Source organism: Mus pahari, chromosome 2 (assembly GCF_900095145.1).
Source record: "Mus pahari chromosome 2, PAHARI_EIJ_v1.1, whole genome shotgun sequence".
Lineage (NCBI taxonomy): Eukaryota > Metazoa > Chordata > Mammalia > Rodentia > Muridae > Mus > Mus pahari.
Window position 1 is genome coordinate 143611560 of NC_034591.1, and position 24350 is coordinate 143635909.

The 24350-nt window shown below is 43.4% G+C and overlaps 1 protein-coding gene across 2 annotated transcripts in view; it reads right to left on the reverse strand.

Annotated features, from left to right (window-relative positions):
- Positions 1-6376: 6376 nt before the first annotated feature.
- LOC110316359 (pregnancy zone protein) overlaps positions 6377-24350 on the reverse strand; it is a 45886-nt gene continuing 27912 nt past the window's right edge. The window contains exons 16-36 of one of the 2 annotated variants that reach the window (XM_029534871.1): positions 23981-24145; positions 21007-21094; positions 18972-19152; positions 18317-18545; positions 17636-17762; positions 17147-17268; positions 16885-16939; positions 14276-14359; positions 13619-13795; positions 13287-13377; positions 12661-12817; positions 12169-12243; positions 11832-12009; positions 11046-11287; positions 10062-10280; positions 9762-9892; positions 9245-9335; positions 8564-8632; positions 7929-8031; positions 7234-7275; positions 6377-6532 (exon numbers count right to left, since the gene is read on the reverse strand). In XM_029534871.1, coding sequence (XP_029390731.1) covers positions 6510-6532; positions 7234-7275; positions 7929-8031; positions 8564-8632; positions 9245-9335; positions 9762-9892; positions 10062-10280; positions 11046-11287; positions 11832-12009; positions 12169-12243; positions 12661-12817; positions 13287-13377; positions 13619-13795; positions 14276-14359; positions 16885-16939; positions 17147-17268; positions 17636-17762; positions 18317-18545; positions 18972-19152; positions 21007-21094; positions 23981-24145 — 2649 coding nt within the window. In that variant the 3' untranslated portion in view covers positions 6377-6509. Of the gene's footprint in view, positions 6533-7233; positions 7276-7928; positions 8032-8563; positions 8633-9244; positions 9336-9761; positions 9893-10061; positions 10281-11045; positions 11288-11831; positions 12010-12168; positions 12244-12660; positions 12818-13286; positions 13378-13618; positions 13796-14275; positions 14360-16884; positions 16940-17146; positions 17269-17635; positions 17763-18316; positions 18546-18971; positions 19156-21006; positions 21095-23980; positions 24146-24350 lie in introns of both variants that reach the window. The other variant, XM_029534870.1, reaches the window with a different exon arrangement.

Below are 24350 nucleotides of genomic sequence, written 5' to 3' on the forward strand. Positions count from 1 at the left end.
TCACACGAGGCTCTTTGGCTCCAGATGTGTCCTGTCTTCCTGTATCTCTGTCTAGCATTTAGCAGGCTCTACACACTTAGACCTGCGTGGACAGTGCTTTGCTGAGTTGGGTATGAGTTATGTAGTCTCAGTCGTTCTGTGGGGGCAGCTGCAAACAGGTGTCTTTTTTTTGGAATGACTTTTTTTTTTTTTTTTTCTAATCCAACGGTATTTGATCCACAAACCCACATGGGATGCTTCCTCGGGTATATTATTATTTTTCGTTTCCCAAAGCATTGCTTTTCTTCTGGCTTTGATAAAGTGGAGGAGAGGTCCGTTTTGGCTCACGGTTTGAAGGAACCCAGTGCTTCATGGTGGCGATGGCAGTGGGGAATTCCTAGAGGCAGCTGTGTGGCTGGGACCACGAGATAGGTGGAGATGAGTGCTTGTGTCCAGCTGGCCTTTACTTTTTTTTTTTTTTTTTTTTAAAGAGCCCCAACATGTCCAGATTTTATTTATAAAGCTTTTTTTCCTTGCTGTTATACAGAGAGTAAAAATGTTGCTACAGTCATAGTGTAACTGGTAGGCACAGATGGCTGACTCACCCATCACAGCTGTCCACACTACAGCAAGTCTCACATGAAAATATTTACAGTCCCCCTCTCTCTATTGAGATTCTTCTCTCACTCACCTCTTTCCCTAAGTTTTCATTGGATACAGATTTTAAAGGTGTATCTATTTTATTTATATGAGTACACTGTAACTGTCTTCACACACCAGAAGAGTGCATCAGATTCCATTACAGGTGGGTGTGAGCCACCCACCATGTTGTTGCTGGGATTTGAACTCAGGACCTCTGGAAGAGCAGTCAGTGCTCTTAACTGCTGAGCCATCTCGCCACCCCTCAGAGCTTATTTTCAGTAACCTCCGGGGAAATAACAATGATCTTGGGCTTTGGCAAACTCCTTATGGAGGAGTGCAGGAAACTAGTTTTTCTGGTCCTCTGCCTGTTGGTGTAGGTCACTCAAGACTCCAGTTGCTAATCCCTACTAATCTGATTTCCTGCTGGGAACTCAAAAACTTCGTTTCTGATAGAGATTAACTTTACAGACAATCCTGAAAACCCCACTAAAAACTACCTTTACTCTTTTTTTGCCTTCCCATGAGCTCCTCTAACCCCTCTCAGAAGCAGCCTGACTCATTCTTGTGAACAAATCAGAAAAGGTCCAACAGAGTAACAAATGTATCTTTTTGGAAGCTGAGTAAAATCCTGGGCGTTGCTTCCTGCTGCTTCCGTGGATGTGCCGGTTTAGTTGGTAACTCCTGTAATTATCCTTGTTCATTTATTCCAGAACTCAACAAGTCCAACTCCAAGCAGACAATGTCCCCTGTGTCCTCCAGGTATGTGAATTCAAATACCAGTCTTTGACCCAAGGACCGTTTCCTGACTATCCACTACCAAACAAGGAGACCTTCTAACCCAATGATGCCCTAATTCAGCCGGAAGTCGACTGTTTTCTGACTTGAGACCCCCAAGTCTTCCAGTTTACCAGGTCATAAACAGAGAAGGTTACAAGAGAGCAAGGACACACCGAGATTGCCCCACCCCATTCTTATCCACCCTCCCCCACCCCTCTACGCAGGGATCAGTGGCAGGATCAGCCTGACTACTGTCCCATATACGGCTCACACATTAACTAGGCTCCATCCCCTTACCCAGACAGATCATTTAACCCAAGTATGACCTATTCCCCTACCCTGGCCATGCAGCATAGGTCACATATTAACTAAGCCTGCTTCTCTTCCCTTCTGTAGGAAACCTTAAACAGCACACACCCTGCTCTGCTTGCTTTGAGGTACCTCAGAGCCCCCGCTGTGCCGCCTGAGGCTCTGTTGCTGCTGTTAATACACTGGTTGAACCTCTTTTCCTTTCCCACCCTAAAGCTAAACAGTAATGTTTTTGAAGAAGTGATGCTAATTCATTTTGGGGGATCGTGTTTAGAACAAAGAATACAAAAACAAACAGACAAATAGAAACTGTAAATACAAAGTCAGATACAAAACTGTGTAATTGACCAGCGGGTGGCGGACAGTCGAGGGGCCTAGGCCATCGGACTCACTGGCCTCAGGTGACTCCATTTGAGGCTTCAGGGTGACAGGAAATTCCCAGGGTCTTCACACAGCTGAAGCAGGAGGTGGCTGAGTAGTGATTTCTGGGGTGGGGAGTCTTTCTTCAAGCCGTGTCTGTGAATCTCTCCTTGACTTTGGGTCTCCACGGTCCCCTGTCTCAGGTGAGAGGCACAGTCTTCAGTGACTGTCCTTTCCTTTGCACACCGTCAGTGTACCAAGCCCGCGGCTCCCTTCCCGCCTCCCGCCCCTGCATGTAACTGAAGCAGCCACACACTAACGTGATTCTCACCCAGTTTTGCCCAGAGTGTGGGTAAGACGGTTTAAAGCAGGCAGGGGAGGGACTGGGTACTGCAAAAGACATCTTGTTTAATGCTACAAATCTCTTTCACTGGAGGTCTTACTTGAAGTTGTAGCCTGCATCAATGGTACTTCATCACAGACAATACTTCCCAGGTCCCGATGACCTGGTTACTGCTTTTTAATTCTAACAAAGACATTTTAAACACACGCATGAATACAGAGAGAAGATCCCGAGGAATGCCCCAGCACCCCAAGTACCGGCTACAGCTATCAAATTGAAACCGCCCTCTTCATCCGTAAGCTTCATTCATTTTTTGCAATGAATCCCAGAGAGTAGGTTTCACTCCTGCCCCCGACCCTCCTCTTCCTCCCTCCCTCTCTCCCAGTACCAGCCCCCTTAAGGAGAAAGTGAGATAAGGGGGCCTGGGAGGGAGGCAATTACAAAAGGAAAAGATGTTTTAAGGAAAAAGAGCCCGAAGACGCCAGTGCGGATTTTACGTCAACCCCTCCGAACTTCTAGACATTCGGTGAAATGAAGATCAGCTCCGGGCTGAGAGGTCAGGGAAGGAGGAACTGGTCTATTATATGTTTGTCTGGGCCCTGTTTTTTGGTTCTGAATGGAATCTCCTGCAAAGACTCTGTGCTGAGGTCAGCAGTCTCCCTCTAGCTCCTCCTTGCGGCTGATTTCCTCTTGGTCGAGGGGAGGGAGGGAGTCAGGGACAGGAAAACAGAATGGCTCTTGCTCCCTCTGCTGGCCGCCCTCATGGACGGCAGGAAAGGCCCACAGCAGGGGTGCACCTGGGAGGACGCGTTTTGGCTTGTGTTTCCTTCAGGAACCACCCCTAACGCCAGCAGACAGGTAAACGATGTGGTGAGGAAGGGTCTCCTCAAAGTTTTATCCCCCGTCTTATCTTCAGACCTGCAGGGCTCCAGGCATGGCAAGGCTTCCAGCCGGCCACAGCGGGCCAATGTCCACAAGGGCTAGCACTGCACGATGCCAGGAGGAGCCCACTCCACCATGTGTTTCTGGCATCCTGCATGACAGGCACCAGTGATCCCATCATCCCTTTAAATGGAAACTCAATGGCAGAGGCTAGTTGTCTCACCATGGATGCAACTGCAGGATAGAAGAGCCCTTGTCACTGACTGTGGCAACACGCGCCGTGGGGCAGGGTCACTTAACCAGCAGGAAGCACTGGTGACCATGTCCTCTTCTCACCCCCCACCTCCTGCTCCTACTTTTCCTTTAGACATGCAGGCCCCCAGTAGCTGTTGAACTATTGGATTTGTTTTTATCAGAAAGACTGTCTCTGATTTATCAGACTTCACAGCACAGGAGAGAGCTGCGGAAGGAGGCAGCTGTGTAAACAGAGCCTGGATGAGACTGGCCTGGGTCACCCTAGGCACTGTGGTTGATGGCTTCCAGGTGGGATCTCAAAGATGGCATAGTCAAATATGGCACCATGGTGGGGACATCCTCCCAGCCTTGTCACACAGCTGCCTGGGATTTGAAGGCAGGAATTATCTTTTCAGTTCTTGCCTTCTTTATGTTGACTCAGACAAGTACTGTGGGGGGCATTTGAACTGGTTTCCTCTGTGGTCTGCTCTCTGTAGGGGACTCCACTGAGTCAGCTCGTTTTCAGACACTGAGCATTACAGAAAAGTTGACATGTCAGTTTGTGAACACAGAGGATCTGGAACGAATTTTGCAGTGCCACACTCTGTACCCTCAGTTAGAGATGGGAGGTGACAGCTGATAACTGTCATGAAAAGGCATTCTTGAGGCCAGCATGTGCCTGGGACTCAGCTTGGCTTCTGAAGTCCATGAAGCATGGAGTGACACCGACATCTGAATCTCTTCCCAAACCACAATTAGATTCATTTCTTCCCATTTCTCAGGTGTCCATGATTTGAAGGTGGTACCGCCCCTTACCCACTCCAATATTCTCAATAAAGTACACAGCCTCTCTCCTGGTTTCTGTACCCACTGCTCCTCCTTCAGGCTCCTCCAAGGCCACAGGGAGTGGAGAAAGGTGGAGTCTTCGGGCTCAGCCCTTTCATTCCTACCCTTCCCTGTCAATTGTCATCTGAGTATCCCACTCTTCTGCTAACAGGGTCCTCATGATGGCAAAGCACACCCAGGCAAAAGCAGGACCCACCTTCCACCTGAGGCCTGGCTACAGTTCCTCAGCTTCCAGTCACTGTGTGGGGCTCGAGAGCATTACTCAGATTCTCTTACAAAAACACCGAAATTGTGAAACTCCCCAGAACAGTTTCTAAATGAGAAAGTCGGAATTGGGCAAATTGATGTGATTCAGCTGTCTACGACCTGAGTTGATAACACCCAAGCAGGTTTCAAATGTGGTTACGGCAGAGATGTGATACAAAGGGAGAAGCCATTCTGGACTAGGCTGGGTTAGATGGCAGCAGGGCACCACCAAAGGCTCTGGTTATTTGATGCTCGGACAGATGACTTCATCGGACTGTTCCTGAATCAATGTGTAGATCTATGGTTTGTGCTTGGTGCCCTGTTGCGCTGTGAAGGAAGCACCCGATCTACACGCCAGAGCTTAAAACACATTTAGAAATTTTCATGCCTTGATTTCCATTCTCAGGTCAGGCTGAGCACACGAATCATGAGCTCTGCTACTCGTCTGATGCTCACAACTTTGTGGCATGTCAGAGGATGAGCAGACACACTCAGAAATGCCTCTGCATGTTCCTGCTGTTCGTCTGTGGGGCTTTGTAACCCACCAGTGTGGGTTTCTTTGGAATTAAGTGTCTATGCATACCTCAGGCTGAGTAGCTATGCATGATGTTCCCTGAGAGCTAGGCAGTAACTTCTGAGAGTGAACAGTAACGAGACAGGATGCCTGAGAACCAAAAGTTCAGCATGAGGGCTTGGGTGTAGATTCTTTTATCACTAAACACATCCAGCTGAACAAAGCATCCAGGGTGGTCATTAACCCACAAGTGAGCTCCCCTGCCTCGATACACGGAGACAATCCACACTGAAAACAAACAAGTTGTTCCAAAGACAGAAGACAAGACTGTTCAGAAGAAAAGATATTCTAGAAGCAACCAAAGCATGGAAACACATTCAGCATGAAAATATGCAAATAAAATAAAGTTCTCGTCTTAGGGTTTTACTGCTGTGAACAGACACCATGACCAAAGCAACTCTTATCAGGACAACATTTAATTGGGGCTGGCTTACAGGTTCAGAGGTTCAGTCCATTATCATCAAGGTGGGAACACGGCAGCATCCAGGCAGGCATGGTGCAGGGGGAGCTGAGAGTTCTACATCTTCATCTTAAGGCTGCTAGGAGAAGACTGGCTTTCAGGCAGCTAGGATGAGGGTCTTAAAGTCCACACTTACAGCCCACACCCACTCCAACAAGGCCACACACTCCAAATAGTGCCATTCCCTGGGCCAAGCATATACAAACCACCACAGTTCTGTTGGTTGTTTTCATTTGTAAGCATTTTAAGTGTTCTCATGAGATACATCAAGTGAAATTATATATTAAAGTTAGAAACAGTTTTAAGAGTAAATTGGAAAAGAAAAGGCCAACTGTGTCTCCCTCACTTCTGACACCATCTTTCTTTCTTTCTTCATCTGGAACTTTTTTAGTTTATTGAAGAACAACCGTAGGCAGGTGAGATTATAGATTGTGTGCACTATCTAATATTGTGCAGCAGCACCCTGGCATGATCATGTCACAGTTTGAGTGACCACCATTGGCCTTATTGATGAACATTGGGGCCATTTTCCAATGTTAGAAAACAGAGGTTCATTTTCCCCATGTCCTTGCGGGCTAACAAACTTTTTTTTTTTTAAATTTCCCAGTGTCTCTCTTTTACAACTTCTTTAGGTATTGTTAAAAGTGCCACAGAGAATAAAAACCTTATTTCAGAAAATAAATATAAAGATAAAAGTACAAAAAGGAAAAAAAAACCCCACAGATGCAAATGTCATAACTTTATTCAACATATAAATTTTATGGGTTTTTAATTCCCTTCCATTTATCTCGCTGTCTTTCTTCTTGGTTCTTCATGTGTGGAGGAGTCCTTCTGAGGAAATTTATAGATTCCTACTTTTAAGCATTTCCTTGTTCAGAGCCTAAATAGAAGAACAGTTAGAAATATCAAGGGAAGTTGCACACCTACCGAAAGAACTAATTTTAATATTCAATTATAAATCTTTAATTTTAACTGTCTTTAACAATGAAACAGTTCTCAGATTTTCTTCAAAGTTTAAAAATGAAAACCAAAGGTATTGTTGAAAATGATTGGTTGTGAAAGAGCGACCCTGTCAATCAACCTAAAGGAATGTCTTATGTATGAGACCTCCCGTGCTGTGCTGTGTGGCTAATTGCAGTGACATTGAATGTATCCAGTGTACATTTAAGTGTCTTAGAAAAATGTGTGTGTATAGAAAGTAAACATTAGATGATTTAATTTTTATGTCTCACAAATTATATATACATATTTCTTAATTTGAAGAATTTTATGTATTTTGGCCATATTCTTCCTCCTCTCTAACTCCCCCCAGGTCCTTTCCACCTTCCTCTCTATCCAACTTCATGTTCTCTCTCAGATACATCTGTCAAATTCACAAATTTAATTAAAAACCAATTACTCCCATACCAGTAATGATATTTCACTAGCATTTGTTTTTCTACAGTATAAATTCTACAGTGTATCTGATACAGTCCAATTAATAATACAAAACATTAAACTATAAAAGCAGTCTAGTATGGAGACTCAAGCAGGTACGCATTTGCTTTCTTTAAGTTGGCATTAGATTCGAGTATACTGTACCATCACTGAAAGGGGCACTGTATTCTTCAACGGTGAATTCATCTAGAACACAGAAGTGAAATGCAGAAAGTGGTTAATTGTGGGAAAAACCCTGAAAATACAGGCTAGACTAAGTTATTTTGATTGGGGGTGGAGCCTAAGAGACCCAGGACTGAGGCGCAGAAGCGAGGAGCAGACGCCAGACTTGCTCTGACTGTGTGCTCACTGTCTGTGCTCAGATAAGGAGGAGCCATCGTTAACACTGTTAGCATAGTATAATCAAGTTCAGAGTTGGAGCTAAAGGGAAGAGTTTCCTACTATATATACTGTTGCCCCCCAACCCCACTGGGGAGATTATCTACAGCACATAAAAAAATAGATCAAATGGTAGGTTTTATGTCACATGTCCATAGCAAGATGTGATCTTAAAAAAATATTGCTGTTCTACCTTTCTAGAATAATCCAGCTCTGGGCAAGCCACTCTAAAGGGAAATTTTAGAACTTATGACCGTTTTTTCCATGATGTCTTCATCAGAATGGCCCTAAGGCTTGTTTAAGGTGCTCCAAAGAGGTCAATATACAGAAACATAATTATAAGTGACCATAGGCTCACTTTTTTCCCCGGTGAAAAGTTGCGGTGTTTTGTTTAAGGTAACCTTTTTATTAAAGTAGGCAGTGTCTCCTATCAAAGCTCAGTGTGCTTGGATTCCACTCACCTGTCTCATAATAATCATAGACTTTTACGGGGGCTGGCTTTAAGTTCTTTATTGGGATGTCTTGTTCCACCGCGAAGGAGAAACCGAGGGTTTGATTGGTTAGCTGCAGAGATGAGAGGAGAGAAATGGACTCAACGGTTAACTTAGTCATCAGTCGCCAGCTTGTTAAGATACATCAAGCTACATGAGTGCGCTGCCTCCCACTTCACAGCCGGACATACTTCCATCTGCATAACATAGCTAACAAAAGACGATGTGCAAAACTTCTGTGAGTGGTCAAGTGCCAGAAATGGAGCTTTGCTGCTCAGTCCTGGCCCCATTTCTCTTTGTAGCTATTTTGTCCTTACATGTGTGTGTGTGTGTGTGTGTGTGTGTGTGGGCACCCACACTCCAGCGTGTGATAAAGGAGTGGCGGCAAGACTGACTCTGAACTCTTGATGGTCTTTTACTGTTATTGTTGTTTTTTGAGACAGTTTTCCAGGGTTTCCCTATGTAGCCCTGGCTGCCCTGGAGCTCGCTCTGTAGACAAGGTTATCCTGGAACTCACAGGGATCCGCCTGCCACTGCCTCTCAAATACTGGGATTAAAGGGCTCTTCATGGTCTTGTTAGACCCCACAGAGTCGCAGCGTCTCACCTTTTCAATGTAGATTAGAACATGGTTGGTGTTCACTTCAGTCCTCTGAATGTTAGGCTGGTCTTGGAGCTGTTGATAGAGTGAGGAAGGTTTGTGTAGGAGCAGTTTGCAGGTATTTATCATAGAAAGGCTTCTATGGAGAATACAAACTAATGGTTTTTATTTCTTTTGGAATACTAGTCATCATGATGATTCTTATCAACTCCTTTCTATTCATGTGTATGTGTATAGATACATATATGTGATATATACACATCCTAGGGATGTATGAGGAGATTCATATATGTGTGTGTGTATACATATTTTTTGAAAGAGTGTCCACATACCTGATAGCTAATGGTTTGCTAGTACATTGGGTGTGAAGCTAGAAAGTAGACACTCTAACCAGTATAAACCATAGTAAATGATGGAACTATAATCTGGAGAGGCAGGTTTGTGGAGGAAGCTCTGTGAAAACTATATCAACACAATTAAGTCAACAAATAGTACGACATTGCCACCAATGGTTTAAGGTTGGTCCTTTCTACCAATGGTTTAAGGCGAGCCCTTTCTACTAATGGTTTAAGGTTAGCCCTTTCTACCAATGGTTTAAGGTTAGCCCTTTCTACTAATGGTTTAAGGCTAGCCCTTTTCACCAGTGGTTTAGCATTAGATCTCTTTCTACTGATGGTCTAGGCTTACCTTTTTCACCGTTGGCTTCATAGGTATGAAGCCTGATACCATCTTCACATCAACAATGACCATGTTGGAGCTGGGTCGGTCTCCAGTGTAGCTGTGTAGGTAACACATAGAGATCAGCCCTTCCTACAGCATCCCTCAGGATGCACTGAAGCCAGAAGCCTAAACCTTACCACCCAGCTTTTCTTTCTACTGCATCTGTGTACTCGTTTGGAAATCTCACCATTTTTTTTCTCCCCCTTTCAGATAGAATATACATAATATGTGTGTATGTATATTTGCATGTATGTGTGTAAAGGTAAATGTTAATGTATATGTGTATACTCCTGAGATATATTCTCAATGCTAAGCCCTTTCAGTAAGCGTTAAGAAAATGTCCTTGTTAACAAATACAAGAGCCCGTTTTTTTTTTTTTAAAAGCATAACTTTGCACAATGCATTTCTTTGACAGAGGTTAACGCCCCTCACCCCACTTTTTTACATGTTCTATAAGTGGACCAGGTTGCAATTTAGGATTTACCTTACGTTGATGTGAATCTGGAATGTTTTATGATCTCCTGCCTTGTCAAAGTTTAGGGGGAGAGTGTCGACTTGCAGAGCGAAGGGTGCTTTTCCATCTGCCACTGGGAGGATGTTGTACTTTAGAGATGTCTGCAAACAACAGCAAAATTCTTTATCTCAGTGCTGGAACACTTTGCAGTCTCTTTTAAGTAACTCAACTATTCCCTTAACACAGATTTCCATTTTGATTGTGCAATGAAATGGAACCCTCAACATTTCCTCTCCCACATGCCCATTCTCTGGACCCCAGAGGCCTCACCTGGAGGTACACACATCCTGACCCTGACCCTTTGGTGACGTAATTTCCGGGCAGATCTGGCAGCCTGACTTCCTGCAGCAGCAGGCGATTGTCATTGTTAACATGGATAGTCCGAGAGAAGGTCCCTGAAGACTCGATGGTGACCGACACTTCTTTCTTACTTCTTGTAAAAGTGGCAGCTCCATATTTGGAGAGGGCTTGAAGAGCCACCACTGTATCCTGAGAAAAAGAAAGATGCAGAAATGTCAGTGAAAGCAGCCCTAGCAAAGCCACACCAAATGTATAGTGCTTCCCTTCAGGGCTCAGGCCTGCGAACTAATGGGGACCCAATCTAGTCACTTCAGGAGGAATACGTTTTATCATTTACACACATTACAACATATACAGAAATACGACCCCAGTAATTTATAAATCCGTGTTGCAATATTTGTTGCAAGTTAGAAATGGGGAAGAAGAAAATGTAGGTTAAGAGAAAAAGAAGACTAAAAATGAGAAATAAGATAATTCTTGAATAAAGAAAAATATTTATGTAGAAGGGAAAAGGATCCTCGTGGAGGAGCAGGGATGTTTCAGGTGGTCTCAGAAATGGCAGCAAGTCTGATCCAGAAAGAGCATATGGACTACACAGCATATTTCCTGTGACGACTGTGGACAGGAAATAGCTTAGGTAGAATATTAGAGAACTTTGGTCTGTGGATAAAAATCAAGTAATTTTTTCCATGGAAGTAGTTTTGTTTTTAAGTAAAAACAGTACTTTGGGAAACTGACTGTGGTGATGTTGAGGACCCATGTGAGAAGGTAAGAGGAGTGTAAGGAGGACCGGGAAGCACACCATATGTGAGTTAGGTGGGACTTGGTGATGGAGGAATGGAGAAAATGTAAGTTAGATGTATCAATGATTCAGCTATTTAATTCCCAGAATATGTCTGTGTTTATACACAGATTAATTGATTTCTCTTTCCTTAGTAGGGTCTCTCCACAGACCTGAGTGGAGGAGAAGCCCCCGTGGGAGTTTTGTTGCTTGATGATCCATTTCACAATCTTGGATGCTGTAGACAGGTCTGATGAAGACAGGTCCCGTGTAGGCCGGGAAGACTCAGAGGTTAGATAAGCAAGGAGCACATAAGCCGTCATCTCCACTTCGGCAGAAGGGGCCCGCGGTTTATATAAAGGTAAGGCCTTCATTTTCTGAACATCCCCAGGGCGTTGCCAGTACAGTGAATCCTCTTTCAAACAGAAAGAATGAAATTTTAAGCTTAAAACATGGTTTTAAAACCTAGCCTATGAATGACAGCTCAGCTAATGAATTGGCACAAATGAAATGCACAAATGCTTTAAACAGTCGCAAGCACCCCCCCTTTTTTTTTTTTGTTGTTTGTTTGTTTTGAGACACCCTCTCACTATCTAGACCCATGCTGGCCTCGAACTTGAACTCAGAGATCCCCCTGTTTCTGCTTTTTAAGGCTGGGATTAAAGCTGTGAGTGAGCCACCTTGCCTGGCAACGAGCAGGTCTTTAGCAAGGATGTACACCAAGCTCCCAGATGATCACAGGGGGAGTCTTTGGGTCTCTTAAGTACTTGTATAGCACCAGCAGCTGGATTATATAAAATCAGTAATGTGCAGGTCAATAAACTGGTTCCTATCACTTAGGTGTTGGATCAATGAAAGTTTCTCTTGTTCTCTTTCTGGTTAAGGTTGGTCAAGAGGGACTCTGCCTTTGTATCACTGGTGACATCTAGTTAAGTATACTTTGCAGTAGAAGCACCTACCTTCCTTCACAGCATCTTTGTTTAGGGATTCAAGCAGTTCACTTCTCTTGGCCTTGTTTCCTGCCAGGGCAAAGGCATAGGCCAGCAATGCCTTGGTATAGACATGACTTTCCTGGCTCTGTGAGATGGAGGCCCAGGCTGTTTCCAGGCAAAACAGAGCATTGCGAACAACACTGTGCTGTAAAAGAAGATGAAAGCCAATTTCAGAATTACTGGACCAAGCTTAGGAGCTACCCACCAGGCTCACCCCGGGTTGAGAGCCACTCTGTTACAACCAGGGAAGAGTTTCCTCTAAATCTTTTTTGTGAAGGAGATATAGGGATGGGTATAGCCTTACTGTGACAGGTAGGGGCATCTCCAGCAGAGCAATGGTGATGTAGGCAGAGAGAGTCACTTCATCATCCACACCACCCTGGAAGGAACAGAGGGAGAGCTCTCACACACCACAGTATGCGCTGGTCAGTCTGCTAAGTCTGTTTTTTAAAGCATTAGACCCTCCGAGTTATGTCATCAGGACTGAAGAACTCTTCTTTTTCTTTAAGATTTTAAAATCATGTGTATATGTGTGCATCTATGTGTGGGTTTGTGCATGAGTTCAGTACCCACTGATGCCAGAAGAGGGGGGCATTGGGCCAGCTGGAGCTGTAGTTACAAGTGGTTGTGATCGCTAGAGAAGGATGCTGGGAACCAAACAGGTCCTCCACAATAGCACCAACCACTCTTAAGTGCAGACTCATCTCTCCAGCCTGATGGACCAGAGAACTCTTACAGAAGCCTCACTTCCTACAGATGGCAAGCTTGAGACTCTAGCGGAGAAGCAGGGCCTCACCTTCATCGCGTTGTTGAGCAGGGATCCAGACTGTTGGAAACAACCATTCTCCTTTTGTTTCATGGAGAGCCAGTTGAAAGCATTTGTGATGTGTGTCTTCTCTATAAAGATGTGCGACTGAGCTTGAGCGAAGGCCTTGAGCACAAACGCAGTGAGCCTGTCCAAAAGAAAAAGAGATAGAGACAGCAGGGCAACCTTACTTTTAAAGCTCACTATGTACTGCCTACGGACACTGATCTTCATGGTTCAGCGGGGCTCATTTTGGGGGTATAAGTTGATAGTGTCATTCCTTTGGTCTTTAGTAGAATAGATATATATATTTTTTTAACTGTTATAGCACCCTCCCATCAAAACTGCATCCCCTCTCTTTCCCTGCCTTCTCCAAAGGGCGATGAGAACTCTTCCCCATCGCTGTGGACAACCGCACTTCCTGCCTCTTTGATTTCACTGCTATCAGCTGTGCTGGCGGAGCAGGAAGGTTGGTAGGGATCAGTAGGGTTGATATTTGGAGATTTAATAATGAGTCAATCTTCTGGGGAAGGATCCCAGGTGCAAGAGCACAGCCATTTCTAGACTCCTGAAGCGGCCTTGGATCAGCGGAGCAGGAGGCTACAGCTTCATCTTACCAAGTATTTCCCGGGCTGTTGCTACCATCATGGTTCCCGAATGTGCTGTATGAGCCATCACTGTGCTGATAGTTCAGCTGCCTCTGGTACCCTGGAGAGGGAATGTCAGTCATGTATGAAGTGGAGCGACAGCAGACAATTATTATTTGTTTATCTTAACCCTATAAAAGAACCGCTGAGTAAAGATGTTTTAATCATATGCTACTAAGGTTATGGACACTACTGAGAATCCTTATCCTCAGGAGGGGCATTTGATTGGAAATCACAGCAACAATAATGACCAAATCTTAACCGAACAAAAGGCACTGGGATATGTGGGTAAAGTTGCTTACCACTGATGAGGTAGTTAATGGCTTTGGACTTGATTGCCTCTGTCAGCTGCTGTGTCTCATTCAGATAGTTCAGAACATAGATGTTAGGGACAAAAAGGACCATGTTTTGCTCCCCACAGCCATAGGGCATCTGGAGAAGATTCTGGAGGTTTTGCATGGCAGAGCCTAGTATATCACCTGTGGAATATAGAGAAATATAAAGAGATATAGAGATGGCTTGTATTGTAGTAAGAAAATATAACCAAGAGACCATGTTATGACTAGAAGGAAAGACAAAAAAGTTACACTAGAAATGAGAAAAACAGATGGCTCCAGGTCACACAGCAAGCAGGAAAGAAACTGAATGGCAAGAGACAACATCTTTTCTGATGGGCCGTGATGTCTGGGAAAAGGGAATTATGATTTCCATATCCTCTAGGATACACGGTCAGTCCACGGATCTCTGGGAGATGAGAACACAGCCCTTCTCAGCTGTCAGAGTTGACCAAAGCACACCGCTGCGTACAGCATCAGTTCGGCCCATTGACTCACTCATGCACAGGGTAGCCCTGAACTTGCTGCTCCTTTTCTCAGTCTAACACCTGGTGTTCAGTGGCATCATTAGTCATATTACAATCGAGAAACAGCTGCTATAGCTTGGTGGACCAAGGGACTTACCCAGAACGGAATGTGTAGCCCTGGCAGATCCTTCAACCACATTGGGTGGAAGCTCCAGTGACCAATTATCTTGTAACTCAGTATCTAATGGAAGAAGGCATTAGACAATTACAGTGCGTATGGGGGAGGGGTGTAGTGAGAGAAATGTTCTATGTTTGTGAAATATTTTTCCTTATCATTAGATGCAACATTTTCATATCTCTTGGTCCATAGGCAATTTCTTGATGTAATTCAGTTTCTCCCAAAGCCACCATTTGTTTTACAGCAAAATTCTTACTGATGATTTTCTTCCTTACAGAGGACTTCCTCTCTCTCATGGATTATATTAATTCCGTGTGTGTGTGTGTGTGTGTGTGTGTGTGTGTGTGTAGAGTCCTCTGGGGTTCTCCTGCCCTGTTCCTCGGTCCCCTAGTGTTGACTGGGGTTATGGGTGTACACTGTCTTGCTCAGCTTTTACACGAGGACTGGGGATCCAAATTCAGATCCTCATACTTTCACAGCAAATGCTTTGCCTACTGAGCCATCTCCCTAGCTGCAATTCCCGAGGTTGTTAACATTTTACACAGGCATTCATCCCACGAATATGTATTAAGTGTGTGGTATGTATTAGTTCCCTCTCAAGTGTTGTGAGTGGCAGCTTTCAAAACTATTTTCCTGATTTTTCAGATTATTTACTCCTACAGGAAGGGTTCGGTAAACAAGTAACGACATATTTAGCGATAACGACAGTGGTGGGTACTGGAGAAAAATTAAGAGAGGCTGTTTATGGGCTGTGTCGGCAATCAGGAACTGGGAGGCTGGGGAGGGAGGTCACTCACTATGGAAAGACTTATTGATAACGTCATTTGTGTTCAGAGACCATCAGTAAGTAAGTCAGGGAGGAAGATTTATAGATATTGTTGGAAAGATACTTCCAGGAGAAGTGAGCCAAACGTAAAAAGACTTCAGAGACTGAAGCAGGATCAATGCATTCCAAGCTGAAGGAGAAGGCTGTTGTGGCTGGCACAGTCAGAGCACCCTAAAGGGGTTGGGAGGGCTTGAGGATGAGTGACGTTAAGGGTTCTAGCTCTGTGGAGGATAGGAAAGCCATGAAAGGAGTGAGTGAAGAAAGGGCATTTTCCGATGGATTTGGCACGTTCTTGAAGGGAACCATCTTTCTGTAGGGGGGTGAGGGGATGATCAGGAGGTCAGTTAGGAAATTACTGAATTCACTTTTTTTTTTTTTTTTTTGAGATGTGCTCTTAATGTCTAGTTTAGGTTGGCCTCAAACTTGTGATGTTCCTGCCTCTACTTACTGATGGCTGGAGTTTCAAGACTGTACCACCACATGCAGCTCAGTTAGGAAGTCGTTTACATAGTCCAGCCAGAGAAAGAACTACAGCAGAGGAAGATAGGGCAAGCAGTGGGTAAATGCTGATCTAACTTGATAGTGGAGTCAACTAGATTTGTGAATGGATTGGGGTTGAGTACAAGAGAAATAACGTGATGAAGGCAGATTCAAGTTTTTTTTTTTTTTATACTTGACATGTAAAAGACTGAAATTACCACAGTATGAGGTAGCACAGGCTGTGGGGCTATCGAAGCTCCCCTCTGCCAGCAGGGTGCTTCCGAGGTAACAGTTAGACCTGCAAGCCTGTAAGTGCAGCTGAGGCTCAACGCAGGAGTCTGAGCCCAGAAAGGAGATGTGTACCAATGATGTGTGGATCTGGGACCTAGCTGCTATTAAAGCATGGGCCTAGGGCTGGGAAGGTAGCTTAGTCAGGAGAATGTTCGCCCCGAGGTCCTGAGTTTGGTACTCAGATCCCATGATGGGAAAAAGCCAGGCATGGTAGTGTACATTTGTAATCTCAGCTCTGGGGAGGCAGAGACAGGGAGATAGATCCCTCAGGTCTGCTGGCCAGTAGACTCATCTTACTAGGTGTGGTAAACGCATTTTGACTCCTACTATTCCAATATGTGATGGGTTTGTGAGTTGGAAGGCATCTCTACAGGGAACAGACTTGTAGACAAAGCCTCACCTTAAGGAACATTCTAGATGGTGCACGGCTTTTTAGATGGAGATTTTTATACGATCACACATACAGTGTCAGTCAAATACTGTTTTGGCATCTGTGACGGTGCCCTAGAGCTACTGTCAATCAAAGCACAAGTATGGATTTAAATTATTCATGTAACAGTGCAGCAGACCAGTGCCACACAGATCCTTCTACATCCTCAACAGAGCTTGAGGAGGAGTTTTACAGACATGATGTATTAGAAGGAATCTTGTCCCAGTGAAGGGTTTTAATTCCCATTACTAAGCAGGAATATTCTGGCAACGTCTCTCACCAAGCCTCTTCCTTATCCTTAAAATATGACGATCATAACAACAATAATGATAATCCTCAATAGTGCTTATCCTTATTACCCTGGGGAAAATGAGGCCACCCTGGGAGATTTTCACCCAGAAAGGGCTTCTCTCCATGAAATATCTTTAGGTTTGCATGGAAAGAGCATACAAGTTTTTATTTTTTTCTTTAGAGTAATCCATAACCCAGAGATGGCTTTTTTCCACAGTTAGAAATTCTACTTCATGGCTTAACCTGAGAATTTTGTTTTGTCACACTTACCTTGTTGTGGGCATAACAGTGTGTTGTATGTTTGTTCCTTCTCAATTCCTTCAGGCTTAGCATTGAAAGTTAAAAAAAAAAAAAAAGGTAAAATGGTATGTCACATGCAAGTAAAAAAACACGTCACATACGAGACACATCACATAGAAATAAAAAAAGGCCCCAGACCAGTCACTGTAGGCCTATACACAAACTTGGAAATGTGATACAGTCACCCAGATCATAAACACGATGTCAAATGTTAGTGTCAGTACTCACACACCTCAACTATTACGGGCTTCACCACAGTGTCCTTGTGTACAAGGGCTGATACTTCTGTCAACGTATTGCCACACAATTCTGGGGACTGCAAGGCTTCTGCAGTAGCTGTGAAGTTCACCTCCCCTGGGAGATAAAATTTTGATGACTTTAAATGGTAATGCCCAGGCCAGTGAGATAACTCAGCGGCTGAGCCTGACACCCTGGGGCTTGATCCCTGGGACCCATGTGGTAGAATTAGACAACCACTCCCCACAAGTTGTCATCTGACCTCTACACGTGCATCGGGGCACACATACAGCGAATAGGCATATTTGAAAATCCAGAGAACCACAGTTATTCTGTGTTATGTGTTAGCCTCCTCCACAGTGTACAGATTCCTGCTTAGTTGATCAGGTAAACTCAAGAGGAAGAAATGCATGCGCTGGGATCAGAGCCTGGACAAACCATTGCCACACAAAGCATGAAACCAGTCGGCAGCTTTGCCACTCACCCAGCGACTTTGGGGTCACAGCCCAGGACAAGGTTTTTCTTTCATTTCCACAGATGCAATGAGAGTTTTCATGGCCCCCCACGGGGACTGCCAGGAAATCAGGAGACATCTGTAGGTCCACTCGGATCTGTTCCCAAACCCAGACAGGCAGAAAGAACCAGGAGAAGGGGTAAATCACAGACATACTTTGAAGTTAAGATGCTTGCAACATGGGACTGGAGGGTTATTAGGAATGGTGTGATGCCTGGGAGTTCTGTGTGAACGGAGGAAGAGACATTTCTTTAGAGAGACTTTACATATGAAGTAGGTTAGTTGGGCATGGCTACACACTGTAGAATTCCACACACTGCTAGTTGAGGCAGGAAGGTGGGAGTTTTTAGGTCAGCCTGGACTGTGTGCACAGTGAGTCAGAGTCTCTCTCTCTCTCTCTCTCTCTCTCTCTCTCTCTCTCACACACACACACACACACACACACACAGTAATCACCAGGAAACCATATCCGAATTTAGCAACATTTCAGAGTCCTGAATGAAAGTAGTTTGTTGTTAGGGAAGTTTTCTCTGAGTACTTGTTTGCTTCCAAAGTCAAAGCGCATCTCACATAGCATTAGGAGGGGCCCGAGGACCCCTAGGTAATGAGAGGTGTTGGGGTTTCCATTCACTTGCAGAGAAGTGCCCTTACCTGAATGCAGTGAGACATGTAATTGAGCACGGTGGCTTTGAGGGTAAAGGCTTCTCCTCGCACCACAGAGTAGGGGAGAGTGAGCTCCAGGAAGAAGGGCTGGAAGGCTTTAAGGGAGATGGTGGAGGAGAGACCAAGGCCAGTGGTTCCAGACAAGCAGAATGCACTGGCCTTCCACTCAGTGATGGTGTCGGGGACCTTTACCGCCAATTCACCGTCCCCGGATACACTGGTGTGGAGGACAAAGAACAGGAAAAACAACATACAAACAAACAAACAAACAAACAAACCAGAAAGCTATAGTTCAGAAACCAAGCACAGAAAACATGGGACTAAATCTAAGGGTCTGATGCTTCTGTTGGTCTCTGGAAGTTCTCTCCTCCCTCTTCTGCCCTCCCTCCCTCTCTGTCCCTCCTGTTTTTATTTTCTTTCTTCCCCCTCTCTCTTTTTCTTGCTCCCTTTCTTTTTCCCTGGGGGAGAAGACAGCTTCCTATTATCAGTTACTTCTGTTGCCTGGGAAACACATAAGGGGGAGAAGGATTTTTTTTTTTTTGCTCCGAGATTGTAGAAGGGAAAGAAAGGATCAGGACCCAAAGTCCCAGAGCAGGGACTCACACCTTCACCTATGCTAAATCCCAGGGGACACTCAACTCACTCCAGTGGCACCAGGTCCCAGATCCAGGTCTCGGGGAAGTACTTCCGCACTGTCTCTCTTACTTCCACCACCTGACTATTTTCCTCCGAGTAGTCCAACGCCATCGACATCATCGGCGCGCTCATTGTTCTGAAGCTGGCTCCTGGGACTGCAGCCACAGATAAGGCTTGAGGCGCCGCCCCTGCTGTCATGAGAAGACACAATTGATAAGCCCCATTCTCCTAACTGATTTTGGATGGATGTAGAAGAGGGTCATTTATCTACCCCAAAATTTCTTTTTTATATTTTTAATAGTTTATGTATTTTATACATTTGTTCTACTGCTTCATTGAATAGAGATGGGTATATTGTTCTTTATAAATAAGGCAAATATAGTTTTCTTTAGGATGGCTCTTCCCCTGAAATGATAGCTATGTCTCCCACGGGCACTGGCAGTGAACACCAAAGAACAAGGAAGTTAGCTGGAACAAGAGTTCAGAAATCTGACTTAAAACCGATCCACAATCAAAGATGAAATGAACCTCAGGTGTACTCTCAGTGTGCATTGTCCATTTCTCTGTAGCCTTGGACCTAAGCATGCAACATGTGTACTTCACACTGCCCTTGATACAGCCTGACTCAGATTCCAGGCTGTTGTGTGCTATGAACTATAGCCATTTTGTTCTCTGTATAAAGGTTTCTTCTCTAATAGAAGCAACAGTAAGGAGTTTTAATATTTTCTTTCTATCACAAAGGTATCAAACTAGTCTATCTTTAGGTTGTATCACTTAGAATGTCTGAGTTTAAAAAACTTCTGTTGTTTGAGTCCTTAACTTGAGTTTGACAAAAACATATGAGTTTTAGCGTGGCATTGGCGTAGAATGTCCAATGATATCTGAAATGGCCGTAAACATGCATCTACTGTTTTTTACTGTGTATTTATGTGACATGTCACCCTCAGCATTGATGAGTATAAAGTCAACATATCAATCAAGGCTGAGAAACACTGAAGATACTTCAGATCCTTAAGTATCCAATATACATCTAAAACTTAATTCTTTATGCATATAGACAAGCACATTTATCGTATGAGTATGCAAATTTGCTTTCATCTTTAGTAAATGGCAAATGCGTAGGCATACCAAGGAATTGTTTTTAAATAAATTTCTTTGTGATTCACTCTCATTGAACATTTTATATTCATAATTATGTGATACAGGTACATGCCAAGGTTGCATTTGAAAAGAGGTTCTAAGTCTGTTATACACCACTGGGATCAGCTGTAACCTGATCAGGAGATTTCATGATCATGTGAAACTTAAGGTGGTTATTGGTTGATGGGAAGCCAGGGATGGGGAGAAAATTCCAGGGCAGTGGCTGTGCAAATGTATTCACTACAATGGGAAGACACTTCAGAAGTTATCAAAAGGCCCCTCTAGAGTAGAGTGTCTCTTTCAGGAGTATGCTTACCATAATCAGGCAAATTGTAAGCATAATTATAGAATAAAACACCATGAAATTAGGATAAAGAGGTCTTTTGAGGCAAGACTCAGAGAGAGCAAAGAAATGCACTCACAGGTAGCTTCCGTGTGAGTGTGACATGGGAAAAGCCTAGGAAAGCAACGTGAAGCTCAGCCTCTGAAATGTGTGCCATTCTCCCCCACCCCAACTCAGATGGAAGCCTCGGATGCTGGCATGACTGACTTAGATGTGGTGTCTACAGAGGACAGGGGAAAGATGAAGAAGCAAGATGATTGACGTCTAGGATAAAAAGGCCAGTTTGGACAAGGGAAAGGAGAGAGGAGAGGGAATCGAAGAAGAAAGAAGTCTGGGAGAGGAGAGGCCATACAGAGAGAAACAGTAATTACGCCCATGTTTGGCAGATGTGACTTGTGAATACATTGGCACAGGAGCTGTGAGGAGCCTAAGATTCAGTATGTATAAAAATGCTCTTTAAACATCCGCCCTAATCAAGAAAAGCATCTTTTTTTTTTTTTTTTTTTTTTTTTTTTTTTGGCTCCTATTATTCTAGAAGACAAACAAACCACATTCTTACCTCCTACCATCGGCCCATAGCGTTGAAACTCTTGACAAAAGCGTGGCTTGTGGATTTTGGAGTTGGTAAAAATATTTAATCCTATAGACTGGAAAAACATTACATGTTAAAGGTGTTAGGAAGCCCAGTCTTGAGACTGCCATCTGTTTTTGGGTTCATGCTGTGATTTCATTACTGTAGGACACATGGTTCCGAGGATCAATGTAAAGATTCTGTATTGAATGGGGACAAGCTATAACGTTGTCCCAGAACGGCAAGCTCATGGGGCTAATGAGTGTGAGATGGGATTCAAGTCTATTTCTTCTGTCCCTACTTTAAAATACTGTCTCTGTGATGGCTTTTATGTGCTCAGCACAGGGAGTGGCACTGTTGGAGTAGGTGTGTCACTGCAGGTGTGGCCTTGTTGGTAGGTGTGTCACTGTGGGTGTGGGTTATAAGACTCTGATGCTAGCTGCCTGGAAGTCAGTTTTCTGTTAGTAGCCTTCAGATGAAGATGTAGAACTCTCAGCTCTGCCTGCACCATGCCTGCCTAGATACTGCCATGCTCCCACCTTGATGACAATGGACTGAACCTCTGAACTTGTAAGCCAGCCCCAATTAAATGTTGTCCTTATAAGAGTTGCCTTGGTCATGGTGTCTGTTCACATCAGTAAAACACGAACTGAGATAGTCTCCTATGCCTAATGCCTCCGTAATGGCCTTTCTTCTTTCTTTCTTTCTTTCTTTCTTTCTTTCTTTCTTTCTTTCTTTCTTTCTTTCTTTCTTTCTTTCTTTCCTCTCTCTCTCTCTCTCTCTCTCTCTCTCCTTTTTGTCTTATGTTATTTTTCTTTTCCTTACAAAATCCCAGCGCCTATGTGTTTGTGCAAATGGGTGCATGGACAGACTGAACTTATGGACTTAATGTTGAGGGGGTTTGTTCTTTCCCTGCCTTTTCTCTTGAAACCGTAGGTTGCGTTGGTTACCCCTTTCTCGAGTTTCTGTACTCACCCTCTGTGGATTTTCTTCCTCTCTTTTCCTTTTCAGTTTATTGTCACTGAGATCTGCTTCCAAGTACCCACACTGCGATCACCTGAACCCTCAAGTCACCTGTTCTCAAAGTTCACTTTCAATGGTAGTCACAAATAAACACCCCTCAATGTCTTATCTCCCAGCGTGTGGGAAATGGCAGGACTCTGGGTGGGGCACAGCTGTGAGTGGCACTTGTTGTGTGAAATAGGAAGAAAGAAATCATGAAAGAAAGATTAAACAGCTATGATTTTGGAAAGTTGCAGAGAGGTAATTTAAATTGTTCTCTGTTAAGCTGCGGATCTCTAGAGAAAGACTTATATATGTTTTTAAGGCAAAACAAAGAGTTTTAGCCTATTGTGATAGGATAAAATTTAATTCACCACTTGGATATACTTTAGTATCATAGCTCTGCTTAGCTGTAGTTAATCTTAAAAATATACTTTGAAAACAGACTGATTCTTCTTAAGTGGACTTTATTAATAAGACCAAGCATCGAAAGATAGGACCTTGTGAAGTTAAAAAAACTTTACAAAGCAAAGAAACCAGTGAATTGATTTTTGAAGGAATTGTCTACAGAAGGGGAGAATCTTGGCCAAATGCACATCTGACAGAGGATTACTACCTATAATATACAAAGAAAAAAACTCAAAAAAATCCCTAAACAGCAAGAAATCAACCCAATAAGAAAACAGGTTAATAAAATGAACAGATAGATCATTCTCAAAAGATGAAATATAGGTGGTCAATAAACACATGAGACATGTTTGACTTCCTTAACTATTAGAAAAATATAAATCAAAGCCATGTTGAGAGTCTGTATTAGTCCAGTCAGAGTAGCAATCATTAAGGAAAAAAATCATAACAGCAAATACTGACAAAGAAATGAACAAAAGAAATCACTTAAATCGTGCTGGCAGCAGTGTAGACTAGTCCAGCCACTATGGAAATGTGGAGGATTTTCAAGAACCTAAAAGGAGGTAAATATTCCATATGACTGTATTATCCCTTTACCCAAAGTACTGCAAGTCAGACCATCACAGAGTCACTCGCATTTCAGTTTTTATGAAATCACTGTTTGCAATAGCTAACTGATAGAACCAACTTAGGTGTCTAAAAATAGAGTTATGGATAGGGAAAGTGATACACACACACACATACACACACACAGCATGTATCATATATATCATATATACAAGTACGTATGTGAGTTTTTTCAGTTATAAAGAAAAATGAAGTCATGTCATCTACAGGAAGATATATGCAACTAGAGATAATCATATGAAGTGAGTTAAACCAGTCTGAGAAATAAAATTTACCACATTTTTAATGATTCTTTGTTTTCTCTCATTTGTGGTTCCTAGACTTTATATGGATATATAAAGTCCTGCCTGTGTATATTAATGAAAGTAGGAGTGAAGCAGTCTAGGGGGACAAAGCGGCTCATGGAAATTGGGAGGGCGAGGAGAAGAAGTGTGGGATGTTACCAGAGGGATATGATAAACCAACAATGTGTACACAGATGCTTTAAAACATTTAAAGAATTTACCGTGCAAATGGCTTATATTATGGCTGCCGAGAGTGACTTATATTATCTTATATATTAATGACTTATATATTAATGACATATTAATCTCTAATACACACACACACACACACATATATATATATATTTATATCCTCTGTCAGATGTGCATTTGGCCAAGATAATATATATATATATATATATATATATATATATATATATATATATATATATGTATAGCCACTTGCTACTTAAGATGCCCAGGAAATCATCCTGGTAGATATGTTTGTGTACAAATTAACCCCTGCCTCTGAGGCTCTTTTCTCTTATTTATCATTTTATTAGAGAAAGGGAAGGGTTAGGTTGTGGTGCTTACGAGCATTGGAGTTTTGCATCTTAACACAGACTTAGAACTCAGCTCTGCTGTGTTTCAGGAGGGCTTACCTGGAAAATGCTGTGTGCGTCATCATCACCCAGAGAGTGCTTTGGCGTGTACACGATCCCATTGTGAGTGATGTCTTCTACGCTGATGCAGTTCTCACTGTCTGCATACGCTGGGGCACCAAAGAAGGCAGTCTGGACAGTCTTTCTTGGCAGCAAATTGTAGATCTGTGGATTGGAGGAGAACAAAGGGAAACTGTTTCTTGTTCTACTGCTTAAAGAATTTTAATGTGGCAACATTTGATGTGGAATTTAAATCACCACGGTTTTAGTTATCTTTGCCATGTGTATTATGTAAGGGATGAAGCAGGGAGTCACAGAAAGAGACAGAATGTCAAAGTTTCTAGCCCTCATGGGAAAATATAATTCTTGA